Source organism: Vigna umbellata, chromosome 7 (genome assembly GCF_029865625.1).
Source record: "Vigna umbellata cultivar VRB3 chromosome 7, Vumbellata_1.0, whole genome shotgun sequence".
Lineage (NCBI taxonomy): Eukaryota > Viridiplantae > Streptophyta > Magnoliopsida > Fabales > Fabaceae > Vigna > Vigna umbellata.
The window spans coordinates 6,222,298-6,235,070 of record NC_142171.1 but is presented as its reverse complement, the minus strand read 5'-3'; the positions used below and the strand labels follow the sequence as shown (position 1 = coordinate 6,235,070).

General features: G+C 32.1%; 1 protein-coding gene across 1 annotated transcript; it reads left to right on the top strand.

Moving 5' to 3' along the window:
- Positions 1-9,343: 9,343 nt before the first annotated feature.
- On the top strand, positions 9,344-12,767 carry LOC124836156 (cytochrome P450 87A3). Its single transcript, XM_088094241.1, has 9 exons — positions 9,344-9,707; positions 9,798-10,119; positions 10,217-10,366; positions 10,658-10,909; positions 11,060-11,149; positions 11,231-11,309; positions 11,562-11,668; positions 11,968-12,095; positions 12,183-12,767. Exons 1-9 carry the CDS (start codon positions 9,514-9,516, stop codon positions 12,307-12,309), a joined length of 1,449 nt encoding a protein of 482 aa, XP_087950367.1. The 5' UTR covers positions 9,344-9,513; the 3' UTR covers positions 12,310-12,767.
- Positions 12,768-12,773: the final 6 nt, after the last annotated feature.

Here is a 12,773-nt window from a genome sequence, read left to right as displayed (position 1 = left end):
CTCTTTCACGTTCCACTTCTTCTTCTCATTCTTTAATTGTGATAGAATTGTGGTGGAGTTTCATTAGGTGGTGTGCTTAGTGGGAGATTACAAGTGATGGTGGAAACAATTGATCCAGCCATACCAAGATCGGTGTGTGATGGTACGTAATAAATCCTAAAAAGAATAAACATGTAATCTTTAAACAGATGTCCGCATAACGCGTTGGAGAAAATAATAACATTAGAGAAGGTCATAGATTACCATTACCACCTAGCCCTTCGATTGGCCTACACAACTAAAACTATTTTTTCATTTATACAACTGTTTTAAAATTAAGTAAAGCAGAAGAAAGCAAAGAAAATGATCCTCAGAGGGTTCAGCTCCGCTGGCGACGGTGATGGCCACGGCGGCGGAGAGCAACTCGTCGGATCCGAACATCGAAATCCGACTACTAGAGGACATTAGGAACCCATGGTATTCAGTAGGAAATATGCTCTCTGGAGTCATCAAGGCTTTCTCCGAGTACTTCGTCGTTGATGGCATGTTGTACATTTCATCTTCCATGATTGTGCGTGGTTTAGCTTATGTGCCTTTCCGTGGCGTCTTCGTAGTGTCGCAGAGGTAGTGTTCTAGAAGAACAAATTGCAAAGCAAACAGCAAAACATCGCGATATTATTATACTGTTACGAACGATTCAGTGGAGCGTGGGTTTTATATTCATGATTATGATTAACGGTAAGCAGGTTTGTTTTTATTTTAGAAAAACTGAGGAGATTGGAATTACTTTGACGAAGAAAAATAATTGAAATCGGCAGACTTACGTTCGGTGGTGAGCATAGTGGTACAATTATCGATGAAGATGAAGATTGTCCGATTTTTATAATAATTTAATCTTACATGAAATAAAATAATAAGAAGATTAAATTAATATTAGTAATAATCGAGTTTAGGATTCGGGCGAGTAACGGAAAGGAGAAAAGGCGTATCAAGAAGCGTGATTTGTTTTGGTGAGGAACTGCAACGACAACAGGGAGAAGCAGCCACACACAGGCAGTGATGTAAACCAAAACGAAAACTTAAATTAAGAAAATAAAAAGGTGATTTAATTTTAAAACATATGTATAAATGAAAAAATAGTTTTAGTTGTACAAATGAAAAAATAGTTTTAGTTGTGTAGGCCAATCGAAGGGCCAGGTGGTTGAGGTAATCTATGATCGCTATACCGCCGAATGACCACCGCAAACTCTCCGCACCACTGTCTAGAAAGAGAGAAAGTGAGACTTGGAGAGTTGGGGATGGGGCTGCGTAAACAGATATGGAGAAAGTGAGACTTGGAGAGTTGGGGATGGAGCTGCGTAAACGAATATGGATGAGAGAAGTAAGAGATGAGAGATGAGAAGAAACGGATCTGGTGAAGTTGGGGGGTGAGAATCTGAAAAGAGATGAGAGTTGGGAGGTGGGGCTGAGTGAAAAGTGAAAATGGGAAGAAATATAGGGTTTGGGTTTAAAGTAAATAAATACGGTTAAAAGTAAAAAAAGTTATTTTTGTAATTAAATTTTTTTTGTAGAAGGTTGGGGAGGTGGAGGGAGAAGGGATGGTTGTGGAGGGAGCAACACCCTTGGATTTATTATTGAGGCCCAACAAAGCAAAAATCGAGGCCCAAAAGTATAAAGCCTGTTCTATACAACTTTGAAAACATTAGAGTTAAATTGCCTTGATAAAAAAAAAACAATGGGAAGGAAATAATTTTGTTGGGGGAGAGAAGCGAAGCATAGGAAAGCTATATTTCTGTTTTTGATGTTTTTTATATTAAAATAAAAAAAAATGAACTTGTTTGATAAGAGTCAGTTTTTGCCAATATTTTGAAAGTTAATATATGGTCGTTGATTTACTTAATATATGTTAATTAATAATTAACTGGGAATCTCGGATAGACTCTATGTGGTTAAGTATTATCTTAAATTCAGAAAACTTAATATTATTATCTTCGGGGGAAATTAACTATAAATAAAGAATGTACAAATCATATAAAGACAGTGTACAAAATGCTTTAACAGACCATTTTAAGATATTGAAAAAGTGTTAAGGAGATGCTTGTACTGTATAATTTTAAGATATCTTATAATTCTTCTCATCGTCTTTAGTGTCTGTCTTAAAAAACATGTTATTTTAGACATACAATAAAGACCATTTTAATTTACATTGCACTAAACTCAACATCTAAGCACACGAACTAATAAATACAAAACTATATTTTAACTTGATTAAAAAATGTACTTCGAATCTTAAATAAGGATGGACTCTCCCACATTGAGTCCACTGGGTAGTCAACACTTTTGGCCCAAGAGATAACATATATTCGTTTTACCAGTGATTTATAAACATCCATAAAGATTTAATACGAATTAAATAAATTCTAAAAACTTAAGTTTATTTGATAGGGATTAAATATACATTTTAAGTAATTAAGAATAATTTGGTTTGGTATAAATCTTTTAAAAGTTCAATTTACTATGTTTTTTAAAAATGATAAACAATTACATGAGAAACAAAGTAGGCGTATCTTAAGATAGATGATCAAAATAATAAAGCATTTTAAATGGAAAGTGTTACTATCGAGTAGGATCGATCGACCGAGCATGCTTAGTCAATACCGAGTAGGTGGAATCGATTCGCGAACTCTCTAGCGGTTGGCTGGAGACAACTTTTGAATGTCCATCAATGTGTAATTAATGATGTAACGGTTGTTGTCGAGCAGTTAAAGTGAGCATTGATCGTCATTAAGAGGTAAATTAATGGATAATATTCTTTGAAACCATATAAATAACAATCGATTAACAAGCTAAACTCTCTGATTTTGACTAATTTTCACTAGACTTGCGAAGATAAATTTTGACTTGAGCGTCAGAGTGTTTTCTGCCGGTCACCCCACTTTGACATTGAGAGAGGAAGAGTCAGTAGGTAACGCGAAAGCGAGAATGACCGATCGGTGAAGGAGGAGCGTTCCCGAGCAATAGTAGCAGGAGTTTCCCTCGGTCCCTTTTAGCAGAAATCGAAAGATTAACCAATAAATAAAGAATATAAATTTAGACAAATATTACAGAAAATAATGTCAGTGTAAAGATCCCATCCATTTATGAAAGCTTTAGTATGCAGATTAAAGTATGGATAAGTTGCTTAATATTTTTAATTTGAAAATATGTTTTAGCCTTTTGTATTAAGTTGTTTATTACTTATTAGTATTGATTTTTTCAATATATTATCTAAAAAATCTCACATTATTTAGGTTTCAATACATAAAAAGGCATCCCTTTCAAGTAATAAGTTATTAATATTTGAATTGGGTGGTTGGATTGGGTAGAAGAGATGTTGATAAGTGACAATCTTAGAAGGAGCATGAGGGGGACGACATGTCGGAATATGTGGAACATGGCTTATAATATATGAATGACACCAAAACAAAACGCATTATTGCAAATCCTAAGCTATTCGTTTTCATGATTTTGGAGTATTCTTTAACACATTCAGTCTTATTAGCCATGCAATATAGCTTTGGACTTTCTACTGTTCGGACCTACCCCTAGCTAGATCCAACATGTCTCATTTATTTTGGTCGGTTCAGCTTCTGGACTTTCTAATCAACCCTAATGTTAATTAATTAATTAATTAATTACTCATAAATTTAAAAATTAATATTCTTTTAACCGATGGACAATAGCCTAATAGATTATTACGTTGGTTGCTGAATCGTAAATTGTGCAATCGGTTCAAACCTATTGGGCGATTCGGCTTAGTACGGATTTGACAAGGATTGAATTAGCAAATATAGTTTCTTTAATGTGCCTTGAATTGAATTTGGCTTGTAAAATGGATTTGAATTTATCTGTGTGGTTAATTCATTGATAATCTATCAACAATGATTTTATTATTTGTTTTATATATATTTATTATTTTAAATTATAAGTTGACATTTTAACCATTTTAGTGATTATGATTTGGGTGTAATGGTTTTTGAACAGTTTAAATGGTTAATTATGTAGGTTTATATTTTGATTTTTTTTACTGCTTTTATAATACTTGTTTCTAATCATGGTTAAGATTTTGTTAATTAAGAAAATATCTTGATCTTTCGATGATTATAAATAAGTAGATTTAACTAATCCAATGGCTATATTATACTAAATACATTAAACAAGTTAAAAAAACATCTTCAAGTAAGTCAATATATTCACTATTTTATTCAAATTCGGGTTAAGATTTATAATTTAAAGAAAGAAAATAAACTTAATTGAGTTGACTTATTTTTAATTAAATATATGAATCGATTTATATAACTTTGACACATTAAGTATGGTGGTGCGAATTACATGGATTGTTTTATTCACTTATTAAAATGAATTTCTGATGTGCATATTATACTTTTATGTAAATAAAAATTTGTATTCTTATAAAAAAAAATTTTAGTCCCTAAACTATTGATCGTTTCTGATTTTCGTCCCTCTTTCAAAATAAGGAACAATTTGATCTCCATTCTTTTTGAAACCTTAGTTTTAGTCTTTGAAAACTACCACATTTTTAACAGTGTTAGTTTTCGAGACTAAAACCAAGATTTAAAAAAAATGAGGACCAAATTGTAGGACGAAAATAAAAAACGATCAATAATTTAGGGATTAAAAACATATTTAACCTTAAAAAAATTTCAGCAGGTGAAGTAATATTTTGATTAATTCGCAAGAAAAATGAAGGGTTTCATTAACTTTACGTATTTGGGTCTTCTGTTCGTTCTCCATAATTTACGACTCTTAACTCATGCATGACCTCATTTTTGGTTTTTTTTTTCTTCTTCTCAAAACGCAGAGGATCATCAAAATTATCATGGAGTGCGGAAGAGTTAATTCACATCGCAAATTAATTATCACGTTCCTTCCTAAAAGTACACATTTATTTTATTATTTAATTCAAGAATGTACCTTTTGCTTAATACAAAAACCATTCATTTATTTACCAAAATAATTAATTCAAACCATTTGCAATAATGCACTGTCTTCAACATTGATTGAAACGGTTAACTGTGAATAAGATTACATTAATAGTACATTAATTACTCTTAATCCAATTATATATCAGACCTAAATCTAAGTTAGAGCTCTTTCTGTGGGTAAACTGTCATATTAAATTTCCCAATTGTGAGCTTAACCATTATTAAGCACTTTATGCTAACGTGTCCAACATGTTCGCCACGAAATCAAATTCTACCAATTATTTGATTCATGAATTATCAATATACACCCTTTGGGCAAATGGAATTAAACATACCCAATTACCTATAAATTAGAAAGATATAATTTGCTGTGGTTATTTCATCATTTAATAATATAATAACAACTACTTAATGCCTTTCGTAATCTTTACATAAATATATTTTTTTACACCCTATTTACACTTTGCATTGCATATTTAAAATTAATTCAATTTCTGTCCAATTTATTAAAAAATATATATTAATATCAAACTAGAGATTCCTAAGCATATTATTAACTTCATTTTAAGCTCTAAAATTCATTTTTTTTTTCTTTCTCTGAATTTTAATTATTCACTTTATGATGTATGCAATGCACGTGCGATTATCGCATATGCACGTGCGATTATTTCGGTAACTGTTTCAGAGTTAACTGTATCAGAGGGAAGCCAAGCCATGTGTCGATATATTTAAATGAAACTCGAATTTCTGTGTCTCTGATTTGTATACACCATAACATAAAATATTGTATTTATTTTTAAAAAGAATAATATTCTGTATCGACGTGTTAAGTTTTACTATGTAAGAATTATATCAATCATTAAATAATTTTTACATTTTTAATCTTTAAATTTATATTTTTATTTTAGTCCTCTGAATTAAAAATTAGTTTTTTAGTCTTTAAATTTTAAAAAATTGTAAGCGGTCACGATGTTACGTTACATTCATTGCTCATATAATTGACAACATCTATGCAAACAATGATACATGTAACTAAAATATTTATGTAAGAACACATTTCTTAAATTTTTTGTTAAATTATTGTTTTCTAATAACAGAAATTTAGGTTAAATTTATTTTAGTCTCTAAAAATAAAAGAGTAAATTAGCATCTTCCAATTTAATGAGTGAATTTTAATATTATTATTAAGACGTTTAAATTATTTTTAGTAATATTAAATGAGTAATTGGTAATGATGAATCTCCCTATTTCCCGAGCAGAATATGCGCTTAACAAAAGGGACGCATAATAGCTTTGGACCGCTTTTTAACTTATACTTTCTAATGGCTTTATCAATCAATTCACCAAAAAATGGCTTTAGGAAGGGCACCATTATTATTACCACATATAACTTTAATCAAAACAATTTTCATGGTTGATATTGTATAAACATAATTATAACTTCTAAGTTGGCTTTTGGTATCTTTCAAAAGTTTCTTCAGAAAAAGAATCTCATAGTTATACTTGTTAATTTAACTAACTATTTAACTATTCACAGACTAGTTATAATTTATTTTTGAAAAAGTTTGTTTTAAAAGATTTTCTAGACCAAACAAAAATATATATAAACAACGGTTAAAATATTATCAAAATATCATTATTCTTTTTTACATGAAAAGAAAAAAAAATTCTCAATTTCCAAAGCTTTTTCTTTAAGTTTGGTTGATCATATTATAATATTTTAACTAACTTTTAAAAATAATACCATTTATTTATTCATATAAAATTATATTTTTATTAAATAATTTAATATATTTTAATTTTATTATATTTAAATTAATATTTTTATATCATATTTATTATTATTTTATTAAATAAAATATATAATACATAGTTTAATATAATTATTATCATCTATCTATTAATTTTATCAATTTCTTAAAGAAAAAAACTTATAAATTTAATAAAATTACCTAATAATATAATAAAGTCTTAAATATAAAAAAAATCATGTTTTTTTATAAATAAACAACATATAATAAAAAAATCATAAACTTATTATTTTAAACTTTCAAATTAAATTTATTATTTTGAACTTTCAAATTGGGATATTTTATCTCGTTTTGATTTAAATTTAGATTAATTTTTTTACAACAAATAACTATTTTATATATTTTAAAAATATGTTTAACTAGTCAAATATTTGAATGTCTTAATGTATTATTTTTCTATAAAGCAAATAATAAAATTTATTAAAATCTCTTACAAAATTTATGTTAATTAATTTAATTAAAATGTTTGTATTTAATTTTTTAAAATTAAAAACAGTTAAATTTATTAAAAATTAAAAATTAATTATATATTTTTTATTTAAAAAAAAGACTCATAAACTTATTTCTGATGAGAAAATTTTTGTAGATATTTTGACTTTATAAATTTTTTTAATAAAAAACATTTTATTCATGTGATTTTTTCTGAACCAGCTGATATGAATGAGGACCGAACATGAGAAATTGATAATATCTACTCAGTGATAAGGGGATTTTCCAATAACTGTGTGCAGTAACAGTTGGGTGTATATGAAATGTTGAGTCAACTATATATATATATGAGATATATAGTTGAACCCGAATGGCATGAATGGGTTGAAGATGGTTGCAGAAGATCTTTCTGAAGTGGACCAGCTGCATTTGAGGACCCACCTCAAGATTTTATGCCATTTGCATTAGGACAAGTAGGACCCTTTACACAAAAAAACATTAGAAATCTCCAACTTAGTACAAAAATACTACAATCTCTACTTTATTCTTTAAAACACAAGAAACTATGACTTCATAATATTAATCATAAAACAACTTGTGAACTACATACAATTGAATAGTGTTCATTGATCTGCCATGATTTTGTTCCTCTTAACCTCAACTGCTTCGTTTCAACTTCACGGCAAACAGTTAAGCAATCTATGTCATCCTGTACCAAGACCACCCCTTCAATCATTTTAATTTTTAAGCGTTGAATAGCTCAAGTTTTAGAAATGGATAAATTGCCACCCTCTTTCAGTTCCCACGATATATAAAAAAGGGGGAACAGGACAATGTAGCAATCACAACTACATTGGAATTTTTCAGAGTTTGTGTGTAGTTGAGTTATCCCTGATATCATATTAAATGGTGTTTTGTCTTTTAGCAGATTCATATACTTTATAGAGAATATACCATATGTACAGTATCATCCAATCATAAGATATACATATATTTATATTATTGAGCGTGGTAAAAAGAAGTGTTATTGTTCAAGCATGCACTACGGATGCAGATAGTTGCTGAGTGATTGTACACATGTAAAGGATTAGAAAAAGCTTTTGCCAGATATTTGGGATGGACTGCATAATTTGTACACTTTGTCCACTTACCTAATTCAAGTTAAGACAATTAAAAAGCCAATATGCTCGGCCATTATTCACAGTGACCTACCTATGTAGTGGTGATTGCTGCTATTTGGTCAAGTCCGTGGCTCAATGGGAAGATGGGGAGGGCTCAATGAGTAAAACTCTTCAACCAGATGAAACACTGTATCAGAAACTTTTCTTAAGAGTCTTTTGACCTAGCTAGATTAGCATATGTGAATTTTGTCGCCAGATATAAAACCAAGACCTTGTTGGACCCTTTACAACAGTGGTTGGATGCATGTTCTAGAACCATCCGATGGGCAAGGGGAATCACCGATGACGTATATCTTGAGATTTAAGGCAAGGCATTTTAGTTAGGATGAGATTATCCATTTGGGTGCAGAGGAGAAGAGATCTACTGAAAGATCTTGCTCAGAATAGGAACAAAGAGAGGAGAAAATTAAAGTTTTGTTGTGAGCATCAACATCAGTGAGATTGAGAATTTAGCATAGATATTGAAAAGATTTCTCAAGTTGGACAAAAGGCTCAGAAGTTTAGTACTGGAAGCATTTAATGATGGATGGAAGATTTACTTGAGATGCTTGGTTTGGTCAGAGAGATTCTTTGAAACCTATAACTCATCATCAAATCTAGGCAAAATCTCCTAAAAAAGTGCCATAATTCTGCCTCGTGCTACTTCAGTTTACCGCAATGAGGATAATGAAAAAAGAAAAAAAGAAAAGCTTGGTTGAAGAGGGAAGACGTGGGGAGAGGAAGCATCCAGTGAGATTCATATCATGCAAGGGCCTTGGACACATCACATATGCCGTTGACAAAACAATAAGTGGTCTATAGACAGATATAACTCCAATTATTCTAATCTATCTCCAACTACTAGTACAGCTTTTTTGAACAACCAACTTCACGAAAAACTATACCAAGCCAAACATAATATATTATTTTCTTCAACTGGTTCTAAGAATTGGCCTCTCTATTTAAGAACATCTTCTGAGATGCTGATATGCATGCCAGCACTGTCTACTCCTTTCTGCCCATTCTTCCCTCCTTACCCATTTTAAGCCTTTCCTTACCTCTTTTTAATTCTCTCTCTCACCACCCTTTTCACCACTTCACTCTTTTAATCTTATATATATTATCATCTCCTCCCTTTCAAAAATTAAAATGTGGCCTCTTTGTCTTGGAGCATTGCTTATTATAGCCATAACACATTGGGTTTATAGATGGAGAAATCCCAGTTGCTATGGGAAACTCCCCCCAGGTTCAATGGGTTTCCCCCTTCTCGGTGAGACCCTTCAGTTTTTCTCCCCCAACACCTCTTCTGATATTCCTCCTTTCATCAAGAAGAGAATGAAAAGGTATATATATATATACAACTATTTTAATCCCAACTCATTGGGAAGCATTCTGCTATAAACTCATATGCTCATCCTTTTTGAGTCTTTCAGGTATGGACCAATCTTCAAGACCAACTTGGTTGGACGCCCAGTTGTAGTTTCAACGGACCCCGAGCTTAATTACTTTATCTTCCAACAAGAGGGTCAGGTGTTTCAAAGCTGGTACCCAGACACATTCACTAAGATCTTTGGGCGACAAAATGTTGGTTCCTTACATGGGTTCATGTACAAGTACCTCAAGAACTTGGTGCTCAATCTGTTTGGTCCTGAAAGCCTTAAAAAGATGCTCCCAGAAGTTGAACAAACAGCCTGCAGAACATTAGAGAAGTGGTCGTGCGAGGACATTGTTGATCTCAAGGAAGCAACAGCAAGGGTGAAATCATTACTGCTTAACTATTTTCTTGTTTTCTTCATCTCCCTCCTTCCATTTCGTGTCTAAACCGTGGTTTGCTATGTATGCTCCCATGCAGATGATATTTGATTTGACCGCAAAAAAACTCATCAGTTATGATTCAACCAAATCCTCGGAGAACTTAAGGGACAACTTTGTTGCATTTATACAAGGACTCATCTCCTTCCCTCTGGACGTTCCAGGAACAGCTTATCACAAATGTCTGCAGGTAAGTCCATATCATCCACCCAAACTTCTGGTAGCTTCTACAATATTACATGGATTTAGTAAGAACTGGTGTGAATTACTTATTAAATGGTGTAACTGCATAACTGATTCTTAAGTTTAAGAAGGCTGTAAGCATTGGAGAAGCTAAGAGAACTTAAATAGTGTTGTATGCTTAGTAGGCCAACCCAGAAGCAAAAGAAAAGATGTCATCCCAGAAGATGGGCATACAAAAAGTAGTTTCTTTTAATGTGTGAAAGATTGAAAAACATCATTTGTCTGCGATCTTTCTCAGGGTAGGAAAAGGGCAATGAAGATGCTGAAGAAGATGCTGCAGGAAAGACGGGAAATGCAAAAGAAAGAGCAAGAAGATTTCTTTGACTATGTGATTGAAGAACTTAAGAAAGAGGGAACAGTCCTGACTGAAGCGATCGCTCTGGACCTCATGTTTGTGCTCCTATTTGCAAGCTTTGAAACCACTTCTCTCGCTCTCACTTACGCCACCAAAGTACTCTCGGACCATCCCTTAGTACTCAAGCAATTACAAGTGCGTCAAAAATATATTAAAATCTTTGAACTACTTTCACGACTTTTTCTTTTTTACGTTCCTCGTTTTGACTCCATATATATATATATATATATATATATATATATATATATATATATATATACTAAACGAAAAGGCTGTGACTTTCAGGAGGAACATGAAGCCATCCTGAAGCGACGTGAAGATCCTAACTCCGGAATCACGTGGAAAGAATACAAATCAATGACATATACATTTCAGGTTTTTTTCTTGAGTGAAAGTTTGATGTAAATTTCTACGTGCGTGAACGTATCTCATTTAAAAGTCGATGACGATTTGCAGTTCATAAATGAAACCGTGAGACTCGCAAATATAGTTCCTGGAATCTTCCGGAAGGCACTGAGGGAAATTAACTTTAAGGGTACGTATGTCGTGTGTTTATTTTCACAGATATCGTTCCTTCATTCATTCATTTCACATTACCAAAAGACAGTTTTTGATGGCTTAGTCTGATATGCAACATAGCCAATTATTGGAGTAGTTAGAAATAAAATTGAATGAGGTGGAATGTATACAAGTCCAGTGCATACATAGCTATATGTTGTATTTAAAAAAGCGTTCACAATATTACGTCATTTGGTCAATCAATGAATGCATTCATACATAAATGCAGGATATACCATACCAAAAGGTTGGGCAGTAATGGTGTGTCCGCCTGCTGTGCACTTGAATCCGGCCAAATATCAGGATCCTCTTTCCTTCAACCCACGGAGATGGGAGGTGCGTCTAAGGCATGTTTTTTTTAAATAAAATAATTATAAAGTGTAACTTTTTTCTGGTCCGGTTATATTTTTAAAATACAGTAAAATGCTGTTTTAAATGTATATTTCAATAATTATTAGTGAAATAAAGAAAAATGAAAAGAAAAATTGTGTTCTAATAATTAGAGACGCTTATTTAATTAAAGCTGCTTTAGCTGCTGGGTACCAGCTGGCTATTATTAGATGCAAGCAACTTATAATTTAGTCATTTATATCTCTTTTGTACGCACTAGTGACCCCGAAAAATTGGGCTTTCAGGGAATTGAACTAAATGGTGCCACAAAACATTTCATGGCTTTCGGTGGAGGCATGAGATTTTGCGTTGGAACAGACTTCACTAAAGTTCAGATGGCTATATTTCTTCATTGTTTGGTAACGAAATACCGGTAATATAAATGACACAACAGCGTGTCCTCCTGTGAACTTAAATTGAGATGCAAAGTCTCTCTTTTAACAAATGAATAATATTTCAGGTGGCGACCCGTGAAAGGAGGAAATATCGTTCGAACTCCTGGTTTACAATTTCCAAATGGCTTTCACGTCCAGATCATGGAGAAAGATCAAACGAAACAGGAACCAGAGTTTGACGAAACAAAGTAGAAACCAAAACTCCGCCAGAGAGACTAGTGTATGGTACAAATTTAGGCTTGAAATCTCCCCTGTCCTTGGCATTTTTAAGGAAAAGCGAGGCAACGCAATTGTTACGGAAGCCACAAATGTAACCATAATGACGGTCTCTCACTCAGTTTTGATTAGGTCTCTTCAAATTGTGTTTTTATTAGATTTTCTTCTCAATATATTCAAAAATATGACCTTCCCTACCTTACAAAAAGGCAGTGAGGGAAGGGAAGGAAAGTTGTACTTGTAACAAGTGGTGTAAATGTTTCAGATTATATCCCGAGCTAATATACAATCTGCTTTTGAAATTCATAACTTTTACTGCTTGCAAGTTGCATTCGTAATGGTTTTCACCAATGTAAGTAGTCAATTGAGGAAGTTGACGCTGAGGTATGGTACTTGTTAGGAAGTGCATACTTTTAAGGACCAAATTGTTGATTGGCTAT

Bases quoted from the DNA above. Each gene is read 5' to 3' on its own strand.
- LOC124836156 (XM_088094241.1), top strand. From the start codon at position 9,514: ATGTGGCCTCTTTGTCTTGGAGCATTGCTTATTATAGCCATAACACAT. The intron at 10,120-10,216 runs GTGAAATCATTA...GCTCCCATGCAG, and splicing joins TCAAGGAAGCAACAGCAAGG to ATGATATTTGATTTGACCGC. The intron at 11,669-11,967 runs GTGCGTCTAAGG...TTGGGCTTTCAG, and splicing joins TCAACCCACGGAGATGGGAG to GGAATTGAACTAAATGGTGC.